At 47.0% G+C, this 19,929-nt stretch overlaps 1 protein-coding gene across 2 annotated transcripts in view; it reads right to left on the bottom strand.

Annotated features, from left to right (window-relative positions):
• Position 1: 1 nt before the first annotated feature.
• MAP3K3 (mitogen-activated protein kinase kinase kinase 3) overlaps positions 2-19,929 on the bottom strand; it is a 52,655-nt gene continuing 32,727 nt past the window's right edge. Inside the window, exons 6-15 of one of the 2 annotated variants that reach the window (XM_081109063.1) lie at positions 14,143-14,276; positions 9,465-9,538; positions 7,705-7,772; positions 7,407-7,499; positions 6,600-6,791; positions 5,904-6,052; positions 5,158-5,289; positions 4,537-4,666; positions 4,050-4,227; positions 2-2,747 (exon numbers count right to left, since the gene is read on the bottom strand). In XM_081109063.1, the coding sequence (XP_080965189.1) occupies positions 2,519-2,747; positions 4,050-4,227; positions 4,537-4,666; positions 5,158-5,289; positions 5,904-6,052; positions 6,600-6,791; positions 7,407-7,499; positions 7,705-7,772; positions 9,465-9,538; positions 14,143-14,276 (1,379 nt within the window). In that variant the 3' untranslated portion in view covers positions 2-2,518. The remainder of the gene's footprint in view (positions 2,748-4,049; positions 4,228-4,536; positions 4,667-5,157; positions 5,290-5,903; positions 6,053-6,599; positions 6,792-7,406; positions 7,500-7,704; positions 7,773-9,464; positions 9,539-14,142; positions 14,277-19,929) is intronic. The other variant, XM_081109064.1, reaches the window with a different exon arrangement.

Raw genomic sequence — 19,929 nt, 5'->3', positions numbered from 1 at the left:
TGGGTATAAATGATCCCTTTTTATTTAAGTAATGCACGACACTGGCCTGGCTTTGCTCTGCAAGCCCTCGGTCAAGATATAGTCAAATAACTATGGCTGCAGGTTCTTCTGCACAACCCACAATTCAGACACAGACACAGAGCTGAGGTGGGTGGGAGGGGCAGGAGGGTGGCAGAGGGCAGACTCTCCCCAGCCCTGGCCTCTGTTGGGTTGGCCAAAGCTGACATACCCTACGGAATGATGAGCAAATGGCACATGGCCCTTCCCACAGCAACCTGGAGCTGCTGGGAACTGCCCTTCAGAACCTTTGGACCCAGGCCATTCTAAGCCCATAACTTTTCATCTGGATTATTTAATAATAAATTAAAATTAAGCAATAGCTTGGTCCTGAGGATGCTGAGCCAGCATGTCCACATTTTTGGCACAAATATCAGGGTCTTGGTTGTTGGTTTTCTTTTTTGAGTGCATGGCTTGTTGGTTTGTTTGCAAATTAATTTTTAAAAACACATTCCCTGTGAGGTAAGACCCTGGGGTGGGGGGAGCGGGGCTCTGTGAGAGCCTGAACCTGGGACACAGAGTCGTCTCATCTTGTCAGCTCCGGCACTGCGCATGCTCTGTTTCCTCTTGGGAAATGGAGACAGGACAGGGGTGTGGGCCCAAGAAGAGTGGTGGAGCCATCAGGACAGGGTTGTGGAGAGGCCGAGCTGCCACTACGCAGCTTTGGTCGAGATGAGGGACTGGTCCCCACCCTGGGCAAGGGCCGAGGTGGAGGCAGGAGCATATGCTCGCTGTCCTAGGGCCGGGCTGGGGGTGCCTAACAGACCCCCGGGAGAAAAGGATGGAAATGGGCCCAGGCCCAACTGGCACCGTGCAACACATTCCTGCAAAACCTGCTTTCATTTTTCTGTCTCTCGAGGCGTCCATCACCTGTAACAGTCTAGAAGTGATATATATAAACCACCAAATATGATCTGAGATATAAATTAACAAGTACAAGGCCTCACATTACATGATGTGAAAAGGCTAAAAACAGCGATAGAAACTACATTCATAAAAGTGCATCGTCAACATACAACGAAGGCTTTGGCTTGTTCTGGTGCCCGCAGGGAAGTGGGCATGGCTGGCAATGAGCTGCCTGGCGCTAATCCTCAGCTCCCTGGAGACACCCATCCCTGGGCACTGGCTTTTTTTTTTTTTTTTTTCTTTAATGACAACTCCCAAGGAAACTGGGTGTTGAGAGGGAGGAGCTGTAGCAATAGGCACATTTTGGAGGGGAGGGGCCGGAAGAAAGGACTAGCGCCCAGGCTGAGGTAAATAAGGCCAACTCTAAGCTGCTTGGAGATACTGGCTCCCAGACCCCTGATGCCATTCCTCCCCCAATGGAGGAGCAAGAAGGGAAAGAGGGTGAGACCTCATGGGGATGGGAAGGCTGGCCAAGGAGGAACAGAGCTGGCGGTTTTAGACATGGTTGGTGGCATCACAGGGGCTCTCCCTTCTGGTAGAAGTTGGAGAGGGCTCTGGCCTAGCAGGGTCATACTCACAGACAGCCTGATACAACCCCCCTGGCTAGCCTAAGTGGCCTGCTCAGGGCCGGGTGGTCAGCTGCATCAGAAGCTCTCAGTGTGCTGTCCATCTTCCTGTCCGCTGCAGTGGGGGAACAGATGCCAGGCGAGGAGCACAAAGGCCATTACCTTCAGCTCTTTCCAATCCAGCCCAAGGCCTGGGCCCACAGCAGGGGGACTCAGAACCCAGAGGGCACACAGTCTCCAGTTCAGAAACTGGGTACAGCATAAGAGTGACTCCAACTTGTAAAACAGACAATTGCATTGACAAAACTGCCCCTTAGTGGGGCAGTTCCACATCTCAGGCTCCTGCTTGGGAAGGCAGGGTCACAGGGCAGGTAGGATGGGTCCTCCTTCCCCGAATAAGGCAGCATAACATTGCTTCATTCATCTTTGGTAAGGAAGGGACTGGCAAAGCTGACCTGGGGCTCCAGGGGTAGTGCAGCCCAGGACTCTGCCTTCCACTCTGGCTGCAGGACGCTGGGCTTTACCTCAGGCTTGGGTGGGCTCAGCCAGCCCAGAGATGCCCTGGTGATCTCCAGACATGGGGAGGAGAAACATAATAACACTCTGAATGAAAGTAACACTATTCGGACCCCGTGTCCATCTTGTGCCCCAGACCTTCTGGGCTCTGGAGCTGATTGCAGTGTCAGGACACAGCCCCAAGGGTGGAAACCATGGCACCTTGCACACTGTTCCTAGCCCCGTACCCTCCATTCTGAGCTTACGAGGTTGGAACTCTCAGGTCTGGCAGGCTGGGGGCTTCCGTCCTTGAGGCTGCAGCCACCCCACCCTGGCTCTGAGCCCCAGTGGCAGAAGGGGCACAGACAAATGCCGGCTGGACTGTAGTTTCATGGTTCACAGCCTTGCCTGGGAGAAGCAGCAACTTTGCTGAGTCCCATAGCAGCCCCTTGCCCTGTAGCAGGGGCAGCTGGCAGCAGCGTGGCCTTGAGAGCTCAGTACACAAGCTGTGCAAAGTGGTGTGTGAGCAGCTCCTCGGCCGAAGGTCTCTGTCGGGCCTCCACAAAAATGCGCCTCAGGAAGTCCCGACCGTGCTCAGAGATGTGGGAGGGCAGCTGAGGATTGGTGGGCTGCGTGGCAATCTTGAAAATGGCAGCCATGGCTTCATACTCTGCCCAAGGTGGTTTCTCTGTCAGCATTTCTACAACAGTGCAGCCCAGGCTCCTGAAGAGAGAGAACCCCATGTCACCTCTTGGCCATCCTAGGCACCCAGCTGCCCTGCCCACTGTTGTGAAAGGAGGTGGTTTTCTCAGAATACACTGAGGCAGGATGGGCCAAGGTGAGGGTCAACACCCTATAGAGCAGCGGTCGCCAACCTTTCAGACCTCAGAGACCACCAGGGGTCCGCAGACCACCGGTTGGTGACCGCTGCCCCAAAGGTTTCCTTAAACCAGTGGTTGCCAACCTTTCAGACCTCACGGACCACCAGTGGTCCGCAGAACACCGGTTGGCGATGGTGCTAAAGAGGGTCCCCAAGGCCAGAAGAGGATTCAAAAAACTATCAGCCTTATCCACACAGCTTCATCAACCTATACCCACCTGGATACTTTTTGAGATTGGGGAAGAGAACCACTTAGTATGGACAGAAAGATCTCCAAGATAACTATATTAGTTTCCTATTGCTGCTGTCACAAATGTGCCTGCTGTACAAATGAGCCTAACGGCATAAAAAACAATACAAACTTATTACAGTTCTGGAGGTCAAAAGTCTAAAATCAGTCTCATTGAGCTAAAGTCAAAGTCTCAGTGGAGATGGCTCCTTCTGGAAGCTCTGAGGGGAGAATTTTCTTGCTTCTTCCAGCTTCTAGAGGCTGCCTGCATTCCTTGGCTTGTGGCCCCTTTCTTGCACCACTTCAACCTCTTGCTTACACTGTCACACCTACTACCCACTCTGATCTCCTGCCTCCCTTTTATAAGGACCCTGTTGATTATGCTGGCCCACCTGGATAATCTGGGATGATCTCCCCATCTCAATATTCTTAAATTAATCACATCTGCAAAGGCCCCTCTGCCATATAAGGTAACATTAACAAGTCAAAGGAGTTAGTACATGGACATCTTCAGGGGATCATCATTCAGCCCACCACAAAAAAGTTCCAAGGGGAAGAGCCTTCTAGACCCTTTCAGAGGATGGACATGAAGTTAAGGGGAGCAAATGTAAGCTGTCTGAGTAGTAGGAAAGGGAGCAGAAGCCTGCTAGTGTTTAGAGGCTGATCCAGGCCCTCAGAATGGATTCAACCTCTTTATTTTAGCAAATGTCAGAGATGTTTCCCACACCATAAGTTCCCAGCAATAACATTTGTTATTTGGAGTTAAAACATACTGCCACTTCTGTATCCTGATCTAGTTGGCAAGAGGCGGACACTCCTTCCCTCCCACCACACCAGAGCCCAAAGCTCATTTGTAAGTTGGGGCCACAAGAGCCCAGACAGGGAGGTGGGGGCCCAGCATGTTCGTAGTGCTCACCACACATCTGCTTTCCTTCCGTAGCCTTCGCCGCTGATCACCTCAGGGCTCATCCAGTAGGGTGTGCCGGTGACCGAGCGCATACCAGGGCCTGACATGCAGATGGTCTGCAGGCGCTTGCTGGCCCCAAAATCCCCCAGCTTCACATTCCCGGCAGAGTCTCGGAGGATGTTGGCTCCTAAGGCATGAAAGGGCAGAGCCTGCAACCCTGAACCCTCAGGCCTTTTTCCTCCCTCCCAGGTCACAGGGCTGCTGGGCAGGATGGGGCTACCATGAATTAGACGTGAACTGCACAGGGCAAACAAGCCTCAGTCCTACAGCACAAAATGATCACTGCCATGGCCAACATTGCTGAGCACTTTACCTGCAATATTTGTCCAAATTGCTCAACTGATCTTCACACCAATGCCCCAAGAAAGCGATTAGAGTCCTACTTTTCAGAAAGTTCGAAATGGTTAAGCGACCAGGTCTGGGGGACCCTACTCACCCTTGATGTCCCGGTGAACGATCATGTTGCTGTGCAGGTAAGACATGCCCTCCAGGATCTGCCGGGTGTATTTTCGGGTCACACTCTCTGTCAGGGCTCCATAGGCCTTCAACTGGTCTTTCACTGAGCCCTACAGCCACAGAAGTCAGAGGGAGTCACTGCAGGAAGGTGGCAGGAGGGGGGCAAGGCTATTTCTAGCCCCCAGCACTGCAGCCAAGAAGTGATTCATCCAATCCCCACTTGCAATGTACCAGACGCTTTGCTAGGGACTGCTGGGCAGCTTGGAGAAAAATCTGAGACAGCCCTTCCCTCAAGCAATGTACGACTCAAATCCAGAAGGGGGATCCCACTGCTCCAGGTAAAGGCAGTACTTAGTGGACAGTACAGCCATCCTGGAAGCCTCAGGTGAGGGTGGCCTGGGAGCATTTCTCACCCCACACCATCACTGTGACCACAGGCAGGCCCTTCTCGACTACACATCCTGCTGTCACCTCACCTTCTCCTATGAGCCTCTGGAGTTTCAGGGGATCAGACCCATGTCAAAGGGATCCTTTCTGTAGCCCCAAACCCCAGGTCAGGTCCTCTGTTGTGTGTGCCTTACACACATCAAGGGGCACATACCCCCGGCATATACTCCATGAAGATAGTCAGAGTCTTCTCAGCGCGGTCCCGCAGACAGCCATAGTACTGCACAATGCGCTCGTGCTGCAAGTTTTTCAGCAACTGGATCTCACACTCCAGAGCACTCACCTCCTAGGGGAGAGGCCAGTGTTCACTTCAGCTCTCAGGGCCCTGGTCTGCCTGCCTGGGATCAGCTCAGCATGCCCTAGTCAGTGTCCTCAGAGGGGTCTATCTGCCTTGGGAACTTCAGCTGGAGGAACGGGGGACTCTCTCAGCTGTCTGGCTGTTGGCCTCAATGCAGGGCAACCCTTTGAATGCTGGCATTCCAACACAGGCAATAGGAAAATAGTGGGGTGGGAGGAGTTGTGGGTGCTTGGTAACTGCTGCACTTCAGGTAACTGATGTATTTATCCACTCAGACTAGAGTGTAGGCCACACCCAAAGGTGAACTATAAAGACAGGCTCCTTCCTGGGCTGAAAGAGACACCATGTGGTAAGGCATGCGCGACTCTTTGTGGCACTCTCATTTTGGGTTGCTTAGTACTTTGGCATCAACTCAGTTCCTCATATCGAATCCTTCCTTGGGGTGCTGGCACTTTGGACCACAGTCCCTTCACTCCATGGCCAGGGCCACAGTGGACAGCAAGGGAACGTGGGAGGAAGAATAATGGAGGAAACAACCTGTAGCTTTTAAGCAATTAGCCTGTGCAACAAAGACAGGTATTTGGTTGAGGGGAAGACAGTACCTTGCTTGTCTCAGGACTGTCTGGATCAAACTGGACCTGCTTGGAAGCAAGTTCACGTCCTGTATCCACGTCATAACACAAATAGACCCTGCCGAAGGCACCCTGGCCCAGGAGCTTCCCCCGGCGCCAATTGATGGGGGCACTAGGAGCTACAGGAGAACAGAAGGAAAGAGCTTTAGTCTGTGCACATTATTTATTGATGTCCTCCCTGATTCCCCAGAGGCTCTATATGGGACCTTTGGCTGGAGCTCCCCCATCACCTGGCACTATTGCAACTGACTGCATCATCTCCACCCCCACCTGCAGCAGGCCCAGTGCCCTGGCCAATAAGACCTTCAGGCCTGAGTCCCAAGAAGCAGAGGACTGACTGAGTCATGGTTAAATGCTTTTCTGCATTGATCAAACACCCATATTTCCAAAGCTCCTAAATATCTTAATATGACAGGGATTAAGGAGACTGCTTTTCAGTTTAAACTAAAGACCAACGAGGGGAAGTGGCCTGTCACACAAAGGTGGAGTAAGGATTAAGGTGAAGTGGGTCTGCTGTCCCCCTGCAGGCTCTTCCAGTTTGGAGAGGATGGGCCAAAGCAACATACTGCAGAACCAGACCACCCAGTAGACTCACTGGCTTCCCAACCTGCAGTTCATCTGAGCATCCCCTGGGCAATTTCCTTCTAGCCAGGGTCCACTCCTTACACTTGGTTGGCACATTCCTCTCCTGCACAGAGAGGGCATTCTCGCTGTCTGCACTCCGCAGGCGCCCACGGGGGTCCATATATTGCACTGCCAGACCCATGTTCTCGCCGTTTGTGCTCAAGGAACGGCTGGAGGGCACCAGGGTGAACAGGTTACCTTGATGACGTCGTATTCGGGGAAATGTTCTTCTGCCTGAAGGGGTGCAGGGGTCAGAGTAGAGTAAGTCAGACCTCTGGTCTTGAAGCTGAATGTGCAAACCAGGTCATAACACCAGCTCTGGTCCATCCTACCTGCCTTCCTGCCTAACTCATGCCAGAATGGCTTATGTCCCACACACCTTAAGAATCAGGACAAAAGCAGGAATTAGGAAGCAGCCAAAGATGGTTAAGGAAGCTCTGGCCAAAGGGAAGGCACAGGGCTGTTTCTCAGGCCCCACAGTACTCGCAGGCCAATCCATAGCTGAAGTCTATTTGCCTTGGCATCCTAATCCTAAATCTCAGCAGAAGCTTCATTCCGTTTGCTGCCAAAGGGCAGAAGAGGGCAGTGGAGAGCTGGTGACCTGGAGCAGGCTGCACACGCAAACAAAGAACAAAGTTCCCAGTGACGGTATCCTGAATCTACAAAAGCTGTCTCCCCCTTTTTTGTTTTTCCCTGTCTCTAAAGCCTCAAGTCTGGACACAGCTCCTCAGAAATCAAGGAAACACAGGATCTGGAGTGCCCTGGCCCATCCCTTTGCAGTGGCTTTTCCACAGCAGAGCTGTAACTATGTCCTTTCTGAGGCAGCCAGCAGGGTGGAAATGAACTCACCATCATTGTAGTCCTTGTGGTGCACAGAAACATGATAGCGCCGGGGGTAGGTTCCACCTTTGACCCCTTTGTCATAGAGCTGAGTTTCCCGATCTGAGTAAGATAGAGGAATCACTGGCTTCTGGGTAGATAGTGGTGAGTAATCCATTTAAGCCCCTAGGTCACCTGAGACCTCAGATCAGTAGGCCCAAGGAAACTTAAAACACAGTTTGGCTTCCCAACTCAGCTTTCCAAAGCAGAACGCAGGCAGCCTCACCTAGGCACCCTGCAGTGCTCACTGAGGCTCTGGGGAACTCACCCGAGAACTCCTGTCTGTTGTCTGGGAAGCTCTGGGCTCGGGACATTCGTGATTTCCGGAAGGATGGACTGGAAAAAAACAAAACAAAATCACGGAGTAGACTTTAGCATACTTCCAAAGCAGCTCACCAGGGCAAAAGGCAGGATATCCAGACTCCAGACGGACTCCCTTTTCTAACTTCCTCACACGTCATTGTATGGTAAGAAGCAGAGTACACAAAAAACAGACCTTTTCTGGGCTCAGCCTCCTACCTTCTCTTTATTAGTCTGAGACCCAAATCTGATAGAACCCTGAATGATGAGCCCCTCCAGTCTTACCGAACTCCACTCTGGCTGCACAGCACTTTCCCTTCTTACCCTTTCCTCCCTCCCACCTTAGTAACGGAGGAGTTGAAAAAAAACAAACCCTTGCCTAGGGCAGTAATAAAAATAGCAACACCGCCAAGCATCTTCCTTTCAGACTCAACACCACTATCCCATTTTGGTGTTGAGGAAACTGAGGAACAGAGAAGTTAAGGGACTTATCCAAAGCTACCTGACTAGTATTTGGTGGAGCTGGGGTCCATCTGGCCCTAGATCCTATGAAGGGAAGACGGAAATCCTATGCTCAAGTTAGGCCAGGCATCAAACAAAGAAGTCCAGGTCATTGGGTTTCACTCCCAAGGAGAAGAAAAAACAACAAGAACAAGGGAGGGATGGAGGAAAAATCCAAGAATCAAGTGAGTAAATTTAGCTGTCTTTCCCAGAATCCATCTGAATCATCCTTTCCCTTACAACGACTAGACTCAGGCCTTCTTTAGTCCTGTCCTGCTGCCCCATCCCTACATCCCAGTTTGGCCACAAAGCTTAGAAGATAGTCCAAAGCCAGAGCTGGTCCCTATCCTGGCAGAGCCCTCAGTTTGTAGTAGCAAGCCTCAAACAAAGCTATAAATCAGATATCAATAACTATAACTGTATGTATTCTATAACTAGAGGGAAGACAGCGCTCACCAGTGCTCAGATCTGTTAAGAAAGACATAGTACCAATTTGGCCATAGTCACAAGGTCAGTACCCACAGGAACAATTTAATCAGTGACACAAAGAAAAAAAAAAATTTACAAACCTGCCCCATAGCCTCTGACCACAGCTCTGAGCCCAGTCAGATGTGATCAAACGTTCTCTTGGTCACAACAAAGTCAAGGTGAGAGGCTGGCTGGATCAGTGCCTAAGCCAACTCCAAACAAACCCCTGCTGATGGGCAAAACAGCTCCACAGAACCATTTGGCATGTAAAGGACAGCACTTGTCCCTTCCCAAAGTGCAAGAACAAGATTACACACCAACTAGGCAGTTATGTAAGCTAGGCAGTCTGGATATTTTATTTTTTATATCCTGGTTTATTATTCCACCAGAAACACTTAAAAAAAAAAAGAACCCATAGATGATAATTCAATTTTGTCCCCAAAACATTGAAGGTCCACTGCTTCTCAGTCCAGATCACAAATGAGGCCAAGAGTACTAGAGCAGCATGTATTATGTAGAGACAATAAAGCAAGCATTTAATACATGTGAGCTGCTATTCTGAGCTATTATATTCATCTAATTATATAAACATAACATTCTCATGGTGTTTGGAAAATTAAGGAGGTTCTTTCCCAGAAGCACATTTTTACCATGGGCATGTAAGACCAGTGTCTAGATTGGAGACACACATACTAGCTACCTCTATTTCCTCAGCCCATCAGTTTCAAAACGCCTAGGTACTAACCCCACAACCCATACCTGTCTGCTGACCTGTCCAAGGATTGGCAGCTTCCCGACAAGGAATTTTCAGCACTGTCCAGGGGATCCAGCATCTGCAAGGCAAGTCATACAATAAAACCCCAGCCCTAGCTCAAATCCCTGAATCCAGGTAAGTGGGGGCTTTAAGGCCTAGCCAGGGCTAGCAAATGATCCTTTCTGTCAAAATATGAAAGTAACCTTTCTCTGCCTGTGCAGTGAGAAGAATGATTAGGAAGGTACCATTCTCCCCCAAAGTTCGAACGGCAAGTTCCAGGAGGGAGAAAAATGCCTGGCTGGCATCCCAAGGAGTTCTGCAAGGAAAGCAAAGCTGATGTTGCTTCTCTTGTTGGCATTTTCTTGGCTCATGATTGCTAGAGCCTGGCGCTGGAGATGGTACTACCCTGCAAAAGCTTCCAGTGCATTTGGGTGGGACCATAATGCTTCTGTTTACACTCCATAATCTATAATTTACAAAGACAAGTATTGCTCTCACTTCACAAATAAGCCACTGCAGGTCTAGAAAGTTGAGGAGAATGGTCTAAAGTTATGAAACCAGTTAGAAGGCAGCTAATACAGATAAAAAATTTCCCAGTTTCTGGTTCTTGTTTAGGAACAATAGGTAGCTATATAAGTTAAAATGTTTCTCTGGTCCTTAGTCAAATGCAGTAACAAAAAGCCTTTAGATTAGCTTTGTCTCCAACTAATCTTCCCTTCATTTTGTCCATGGGGGAAGTGGTTATCTACTAGCAAGAGTATTTACTATCTGGATCCAAAGTTAAACATGACATAGGAAAGCAGAACACTGGAATTATGAAAATTCACTAATAACTTTCATAAAATTAGTTTCCAACTCAAATGATCTCTTACCATTTAATACTATGGTCCATCTCACTCATAATTTCAAACACATTAGGTCATATTGTCATATATGACATATTTTTAAAAACTACCAATCAAAACAAATTAATGGCAAAGTAAAACTGCAAATCTTGCTAAGAATGTAGGATTTTTCCCAAGTGGATAAAACCAATATGGAAAGAACTGCTTGTAATTCATCAAATGCATATTTGGCACAGTAGGAACAGTTAATAGAAGAAGAGAGAATGAGCAAGTATAACAACATGACAAATTATCAAGAAGGAGCAGGAATACCAAAGGTTCAAGAGAGGCCTTTGGAAAAGCCACTGAATCCTGTGAAGGTGTCTGTAAAATAGGACCCTCTTTATGACAGTGCTGCAGAAATCAAAGGGGAAGTGAGGAAAATTACGTTGCACTAGCAAAATTTTTGTTACAAAAATTAACCCCCCCCCCTAAAAAAAACAACATGAATCATGCTTCTTAGAATTTCATTGTAAAAATTAGCAAATAGATGCAACTATTACTTAAATCTGATTAAATAAAAAACAAAATAAACTTAATTTAGTTTCACTTTTTAAGAAAGTCTCAATTGAATATTCTTTCACTATACACTATGCTGTTTTGGTCTCTAAGTTCATTTATCTTGAACAGCTCAATTACCAGCAGCAATTCTCTTTAGCTAAAGAGGCGGGGCACTGGAGAATGACCTAGGCATTCCCTAGTCACCACCTCCCTTGGCCTCTTTCCAGAAGTCCTCACTGGGAGTCTAATACTCCTATGCCTTGGAGGACCAGCCAGGTAAAAGAAAGCAGTAAAAGGATGAGGGTACAGGAACATGGGGAGGGATATAGAACAAAAGCAACCAAACCTATTTGCAATCTCCAAGATTTTACACCTAAGTCACCCCTAGAGCGGCTGATGTTCAGATGTGTTCTGGTTAGAGAAAACAGGAGGGATGGTCAGTAAAATATCCAAGAAGGGAATATGCAGCTAAAAGCACTCCAGATCACTGTTCTAAACATAAATTTATCTGAAGGCAGAAATATAGAAAAGAAGCAGTGTAAAGAGCCTCTCATAGCTTACATAGTCCAAATAATGTTGTACAGAGATTAGCTATTAAAGGGAAAAGAAAAGTTATAAGAATCAGTTTAAGGAGAAAGAAAAGTTACAAGGAGCAGTTTTTGTAAAATCCCCCATGTGATGTTGCTGGCCCTTTTGTTGGATGGTTTACCCTTAAGAAATTTCCCCTTCCCAGACCAAAACCCCAAAATTTATGAGTGGATCTTTTTGCAATCAAAGCAAGGTCACTGAAGACTTCAGAATGAGGCCTAGCTGATGTGGTTCAGTGGTTGAGTGCTGAACTATGAACCAAGAGGTCACCAGTTCGATTCCTGGTCAGGGCACATGCCCAGGTTACGACTTGATCCCCAGTATGTTTCTCTCTTATCGATGTTTCTATCTCTCTCTCTCTCTCTCCCTTCCTCTCTTTCAAAAAAAAAAAAAGACTTCAAAATGAGGCCAGAATTCTCACTCTTGCTGAGTTCACTAAACCAAAATGCCATTTTCATCAAGTGAGCCACTAGTTAAAACACTAGGCATTTTTTTAAATCAACATGCTGTGAGATTCATTCAAATTGTTGCATATATCAGTGTTCCTTTTTAAAAACCCCTGTCTAGCCCTAGCTGGTTTGGCTCAGTGAATAGAGCCTTGGCCTGTGGACCAAAGGGTCCCGGGTTCAATCCCGGTCAAGGGCACATACCTTGGTTGCAGGCTCCTCAGGCCCTGGCCCTGGTTGGAGGCAACCAATCGATGTGTTTCTCTCACATAGTTATTTCTCTCTGTCTTTCCTGCTCTTCCACTCTCTCTAAAAATAATCAATGGAAAAATATCCTCGGGTGAGGATTAACAAAAAATAAAATAAAATTTGAGAATCAGAAACATTCTCATTAAAAATAAATAAATAAATAAATAAAATAAAAATCTCTAATATTCTGTTGAATGACTATAATACAATTTGTTTATCCATTCTCTCTTTGATGAACATTTAGGTTGTTTCAAGTTTTTGACACTTAATGAATAAAGCTCTTATACTAGTAAATATCCATGTAGAAGTCTTGGAGAGAAAAAAAGCTAGCCATTAAAATGGATTATCCCTTGTGGTGGACCCACCATAAAGTGGTCCTTCTTCCATGAATCACAGCCTTGTATAATCCCATCTCCCTGAGTCTGGTAGAACTTAGAACTTGCTTCTAGTCAATAGACTACAGCAAAGAGGATGGGATATTGGGATATTCATTTCTATGATTATGTTACATTTTGTAAGACTCCATCTTTGCAGACTGGAGCAAGAGATTCTTTCACTGGCCTTGAAGAAGCTGCCATATTGTGAGAGGGCCACATGGCAAGGAACTGTAGGTAGCTTCTAGAAGCTTAGAGTGGCCACTGGCCAAAAGCCAGTAAGAACTATGATCAGAAGGAACCAAACTCTGCCAACTATGTGAGCTTGGGAACCCCAAGCTCCAGAAAGAAATGTAGCCTGGAAAACACTTGATTGCAGCCTTGTGTGAGCCTGAGCATAGGACCCAGCTAAGTCATAACTGGATTCTTAACCCAAGGAAACTATAAAATACTAGAGGCCCGGTGCACAAAATTTGTGCACCCCAGGGGGAGGAGGTGTCCCCCATCCCAGCCTGTGCCCTCTCACAGTCTAGGAGCCCTTGGGTGATGTCTGACTGATGGCTTAGTTCCTGCTCCCTGTGGGGAGTGGGCCTAAGCCGTCAGTCAGACATCCTTAGTGCTGCCGTGGAGGTGGGAGAGGATCACACCACCACCGCTGTGCTCGCCCGCAGTGAGCTTGGCTTCTGGGAGCACACTGACTACCAGGAGGCAGCTCCTGTGTTGAGCATCTACCCACTGATGGTCAGTGCACATCAAAGCGACCAGTCATTCCGCCATTCAGTCGATTTGCATATTAGCCTTTTATTATATAGGATATATATGTGCTGTTATAATCCGCTAAGTTTGTAGCAATTTGTTATGTAATAATAGAAAATTAATATAGCTGCTTACCATCATAAAAGTTCAAGTAACTAATCCTGCAGTGTAAACTGGATATGGCATACTTCCTACCTTGGAAAAAAATTTTTGTTGTTGTTGTTAATCTTTATCTAAGGATATTTTCTCCATTGCTTTTCAGAGAGTGGAAGAGAGAAAGAGTGAGAGAGAGAGAGAGGGAGAGAGAGGAAGAGGGAGAGAGAGAGAGAGGGAGAGAGAGGAAGAGGGAGGGAGAAGGAGAGAGGAAGAGGGAGAGAGAGAGAGATTCCATGCCCTTGACCTGGAATCAAACCCATGATCTTTCCTGTGAGCAGGCTTAGGCTCTAACCAAATAGCAACACTGGCCACGGCTATAACCTACCTTTTATCAAAAAAACAGCAAAACTAAAATACAGCTGATGAAAAACAAAATCTGTGTCTTAGATTTGGTCATATGTTAAACTGTGGAAATGACAGGTAGTTATAAGAAATATACAAATAGCAGAGTGTTATTTTGCAAGGACATCAGTGAGAGAACTATAGAACAGAAGAACTTTATCAAATGCATATTCAGCACCCAAGAAGGCTAGGTAGTTTAGGTCCCATTTTTGGCACAAATTGGTATTTTGCCCCTAGAAAGGCATAATCCACATTTGGGCAGGACTGGTTTATAGAAGAGCTATTGGATGGGGCTTGAGTCCCTTAGTTCTGCACCATGCCCACTGAGAATGCCCCAATTTAACCTTGGTCTGACACACTCAAAGGCGCACCCCAGCCTGTACTCACACATTGCTCGTTGGTCTCTGGAATGAACTCCCCCTCACTGTTGATGCTGGTGTAGGATCCCTGCCGGGCAATGCGCTGCTGCCTTTCAGGCACATAGCCAGGGGGAGGTGAGCTTCGTCCAGGGTTCTGGGAGCCTAGATCACAGAAACAAGACCTTTGAGTACAGCCCGGATGTACAGCCTGAGAGGAGCTGACATCCAGCCAGCTCAGACCAAGTCTCTTACAGATGCTGGTGGAGGGCTCGTCACAGCTCTTTGAACATCCTAGAAGAGAGTGCTAAAGCTCAAGTAAACTTCTTGAGCCAGATGGCTCCTCCCCCTAATCCAAAAACCCCCGAAAAGGAGGGAAAATACTTACAGAAAAGTCAAAGAGTGGTGGGGAGGGATGCTTTTTGAAAGACAGTCTCTAAGGAGTTTAAACTATTATTTTCAATGTCCTTCAAGAAACACTCCTTCATTCTTCCACATGAAACCAGTCATTAAGAATATATGGCTGATCCAGGTGTAGAGAAGATAATTTAATGAATTGGCCATCTAGAACACTTCCAATTTCTTGTTGGGGGCATCAACCCAGCCTCTTTAAGAACCATGACAATTAGGTTTCTCAGGTGGGAAGGCTAACCTGGGGCTCTCAGTAACCTAGCTTTCTCACCTGTCTCCACAGCACAGACCAGACACAAAACTGCTCTGAAAACAGACAAAGATATTTGCTGGATTTCCAGTCTCAACAGCTCGCTCACGGTAAGAAGCTACCAATTCTGAGGTACCTGAGCCATGCCTTCCAAATGATTTCAAATAACTCATGGAGGAAAGAGTCTGTTCAAATTTTCCAAGCCCTGACACCCTGAGCCTCTAAGCAAATACTGACACTACTCTGAGTATAAACTCATGGATATTGTCCCATAACTAACAGAGCAATGAAATTAGCCAAGACATTTTTTCTTTTCTTTTTTTACACTGTTACCTCTTATTTAACCCTTACAATACCCCTGCAGTGGAAGTGCATTATCATCCACACTCACCAGAAGGGAAAGCCCCAGCCCAGTCACAGAGTGATTTAATGGTGGACTTGCAGCTAGAAGATAGACTTTGTGATTTCTAGTGCAGATCGACCAAGGCAATTCTGAGAACGTAATTTATTTCCAAAAGGTAGGCATGCTGCTCAATACAGCGGCCAAAGGCAACACTTCTCCCATGGGGACAATAAGCTCCCCAGGAACAATCCAAACAGAGGACAGGGATCTGCACCTATGAGGAAATGTGACAGCCTTTCTGCCAGGAGCTAATGTGGGGAAACATAGTGCCATGTTTCATGCAGCTCAAATTCAGAGCTGTTCTGTCCATGGTCACTTGTATGTCAAAGGCCAGGGGTGCAAGATGCCATTTGGCCATCTTAAAGATGGAGGTAAGGGAAATCTGGACCAAAAATAAGAAATCTACTCCACTTTTCAGGAGCCCAAATGTCAAAGACCTACATAGCTGGCCCTTTCCCTTGGCACCATAGCACAGAATTCTAGCGCAACCATGAAAAAAGGATGGTTTGTTTTTTTATACCCCAAACATGGAGCACTGTTTAATACTTGGCTTACAAACATTAGCCTAGTGCCCGCTTCACACTTCTGGCTTTGGATAACATTTTAGTAGCCCATTCTATGGACAGTCAACCCATATGTTGGCAACATTTGTCAGCAGGAGAAGCAACCCAGAGCAAGGTATAGTGAGAAAAGCCTAAACTTGGGAATCAGATGAACAGGGGTTCAAATCAGGCTTTGCCACTTAGCTAAATAATTTAAACTCTTACCAAAATTTCCTCACTTGAAAAACTATCTACCTCATAAACTTTTTTTTCGAAGTTATAAATGTGGTGGACACAGGTAAATTGATATGGTAGGAACCCAGCAGAATTCCATTCGTTTCCTTCACACTCTGTGGCAGATATAATGTACTAGAGCAGTGGTCGGCAAACTCATTAGTCAACAGAGCCAAATATCAACAGTACAACGATTGAAATTTCTTTTGAGAGCCAAATTTTTAAAACTTAAACTATATAGGTAGGTTATTAACTTAATTAGGGTACTCCTAAGCTGGCCTTTGCTAAAAATGTCCTCAATCTGATTGAGGTACGTTCTTTGAGGTTGACCCCTTCCAACTCTCCTATCCACACTCGTCTTGTATACTTGTTTTGTCTATCTCCTTTCCGAAAACTGACTTCTGCGCGTGGGCCATGAAGTTCCAATCGCACTGTGCACGTGGTATTTTGTGGAAGAGCCACACTCAAGGGACCAAAGAGCCTCATGTGGCTCGCAAGCTGCGGTTGCCGACCACTGTACTAGAGGCCTGGTGCACGAAATTTGTGCAGTGTGTGTGTGTGTGTGTGTGTGTGTGTGTGTGTGTGTCCCTCAGCTTGGCCTGTGCCCTCTTGCAACCCAGAAGCCCTTAGGGGATGTCCGACTGACGGCTTAGTCGGGAGCGGGCCTAAGCCGTCAGTCAGACATCCTTAGTGCTGCTGCAGAGGCGCGGGAGAGGCTCCTGCCACCGCTGCTGTGCTCGCAAGCTGTGAGTCTTGCTCAGGCTTCTGGCTGAGTGGCACTCCCCCTGTGGGAGCTCACTGACCACCAGGGGGAAGCTCCTGCGTTGAGCATCTGCCCCCTGGTGGTCAGTGCACGTCATAGCGACTGGTCGTTTGCTGTTCAGTCAATTTGCATATTAGCCTTTTATTATATAGGATATTATATAGGATTAGGCTCAGGATCAACTCCACCCTTCTAGCAGGCCTTCCTGTGCTTCAAAGTTAATCACCTAAAAGCTATTATTTCTAAGACCCCCTGTAGGTTCAGCCATTCAGATGTACTTGTGTGAGATTTAGATGGCTTCCTGCTGTTCTTGCTATTTCTGGGAACCACACACGGAAGCCTTGGTTTTCCTGCTGCAGCATTAGAAGAGGCCACACACTTGGTCTCCAGTTGTACAGGTGTAGGCATCCCCATGTAATTGGTGTGGACCAGAGAAGAGATGCACTGTACTTCTGGATCTGGTGGCTTCCTGATTATAGAAGAGGGAGGAGCTCTGTGGTTTGTCTGTTTCTCACTCTCCCAATGCTCTGATAAGTCAGAAGTGCACTAAATCTCTTCTTGCTGAAACTAGTTAGATTTCTGTTCTGTGCAACTGAATTCTAGCCAATAAAATCTGAAGTGTCCTAGAACAAAATGTCTACTGTAAGGGACTGATTAGAGAGAAAGAAAAACTCTTACTTACTGAGGAGAGCACAGACATTGGTTCAAACTATCCCAGACAAGATGAACTGCCTTCAATCTATGACCTAGAGTGTCTAGGGTGAGACCTCCCTGGGATAAAATACCCATGGCCCCTGACACCCATTCTCTCCATCAGCTGCTAGTAAACTCTTTCCTGGTTTTACAGGTGGGATAGGACTAGCTTACATGAAGCCAGCACTACAGACCCAGGAGGGGTTGGGGGAAAATAGCAAAGGTTTTCTGAGCTTTTATTTCCAGCCAGAGACTTTCACTTTTTCCAATACGCATTGCTGCCTGCAGAGAGCCAGCCTTGTTATCTGATGGGCAATGGGCCAGAAGCTATTGTGTACAGGCCACAGCTTGTGGCAGGAAAGGGAAGTCTCCCCAAACCAATGGCTATCAGAGGAAGCCAATGGAAAAACCAGGAGTTGGCAGAACTGCTCTAGAGCATTTTCAGTTTTGTTTTTATCTTCCATTTCAAAAACTGGGGGCCAATGAGATGCACAACAGGACTCAAGAACAAGTGAGACAGGGACTTGAACAGGACAGGATCCTGAACTAAGAGAACTCGAAGATTCATCGATGCTCACACATTTACCAGCAGGGACAGCAGTGAGCCAAACAGTACAAATCATAGTGTTATGTGAGACACAGGTCATTCTAGGTCTCAGAAGGCAAGCACTGCAGGAATGGCAGGTTCTCTGAGACACCCTTCTCTGGCTCTAGTCTCATCAGGCCATTTGTACCAAGAGGTCCCATTCTAATACCAGCTTAAGCAAAAGATCAGAGTAGTAGTCCTGTGTTCAGAGTGCCCCACCATTTCCCATGAGGCAGGAAGCCAGGGGGTTAAGCTGCCAGCAGTCCGAATTCCTCCCAGGGCACACTAGCTCTCTGCTAGACTCCTTAACCCAGAACAGCAGAGTTGAAACAAAACTCTCATGGTAGAATATGCTGATTCTTTTGCTCTATACTCTGACTCAAAGCTGAAAGACGGGCTCTCAGATTCTAGCCCTTCTCATAGGAGCCTCCTGGCAGGAAGCTGATGCAGTCAGGAAGTTGCCTCCAGCGGGAGTACTAGGGCTTTGGGTCTGTTAATGTGCAGGTCATTGCAAGTACAAAGAGACAGCTTGTTTTGGACATCAACTATTTTCTCTAAACCCTATTTTCTGTTGGGGGGCTGATGAGATAGGGGAGGAATCAAATCATTTTTTTCTTCCTCAATGGAAAATCTTAACCAGTATTTTCCAATATGCTCATAATGGACCAGGCCATCTTCATTTCATAAGACCATGAGAAGAGCCTATGTGTGTCGTGTCAACTTTCAAAATTGGCGTTTTATTTTGAAGTTGCTACCACCATTAAACAGTTTTTGGTCTCATCTAGTATCACAGAAGAATTTATAATGAGGAGAAAAACCTATAGAAGTGAAAGAAGCTGACCATTTTGTTTCCCTGTGTATGGTCACTACCTCTGCAGTTGGGGTTTCCATTCTTCCAAATCTGTACTAGGATCGGAGGTTTGCACTGTGCGCAGCTCTCTAATTATTGTCTGGGTGTCAATACAAGTCACCCTATTCTTTCAACTCTCCTCTGCCTGAATTTTTTCTCCTCTCCTCACACAGGAAGAGGGCTCCCCTCTTCCTTGCCAAGGCATTATAAGCCCTCTACCTAGATTCCCAATTCCTCCCTAGCAGGAGTCAGCTCCTCCATGGTCCCCTCTCACCATCTTCAATCTTCTTTTCAGCTGTCTTTGTGCCTCCCTTCATAAATCTGCTCAAATCTCTAGCCTAAAAATATCCTGAGCTTATTTTTCCCACTCTCTTAAGCCACTACCCTAACTTTTTTTAAAAAAATATGTTTATTGATTTCAGGGAGAGAGATAGAAACATCAATGATGAGAGAGAATCATTGATTGGCTGCCTCATGCACGCCCCCTACTGGGGTCGAGCCTGCAACCCAGGCATGTGCCCTTGACTGGAATCGAACCCAGGACCCTTCAGTCCACAGGCCAACGCTCTATCCACTGAGCAAAACCAGCTAGGGCCTACCCTAGCGTCTTGAAAGAACTGATTGCCTTCACTGTCTCCTCGGCTATGCATTCCTTAGAATTTGCAACCTGGCTTGCCTCACTGTGGGAGGCAGTGGCAAGACAAGGAGCAAGATGGAGTAAAAACAGAGCCAAAGCGCTTGAGTTGCATTAGACCAGCGGTCGCCAACCAGTGGTCTGTGAACCACTGATGGTCCATGAGGTCTGAAAGGTTGGCGACTGCTGGTTTAATGAAACCTTGATTAGACCAAATGCGTCTCAGAATTTGAGAGACAAGTCCTTGAGTTGAGGTTTAGCTAGCTACATGGCTTAAGGGCACCACCCAATGTATTATAGAAGAACTGGCACCTGAGCTCAACTTCAAAAGTGGGTACAATTTCTATAGGCACAGATAGGAAGAAGAGCATCTTCACGTACATAGGGAAATTCCATCTGTCTTGTCTGAGGTCTCTCTTTTGGGTTACCTCATTACCTAGTAGTTTTTTGTT

The sequence above is a fragment of the Myotis nattereri genome, assembly GCF_964212035.1.
Source record: "Myotis nattereri genome assembly, chromosome: 16".
Classification (NCBI taxonomy): Eukaryota; Metazoa; Chordata; class Mammalia; order Chiroptera; family Vespertilionidae; genus Myotis; species Myotis nattereri.
Note: the sequence above shows the minus strand (reverse complement) of the source record. Positions and strands in the feature narration are given on the sequence as shown.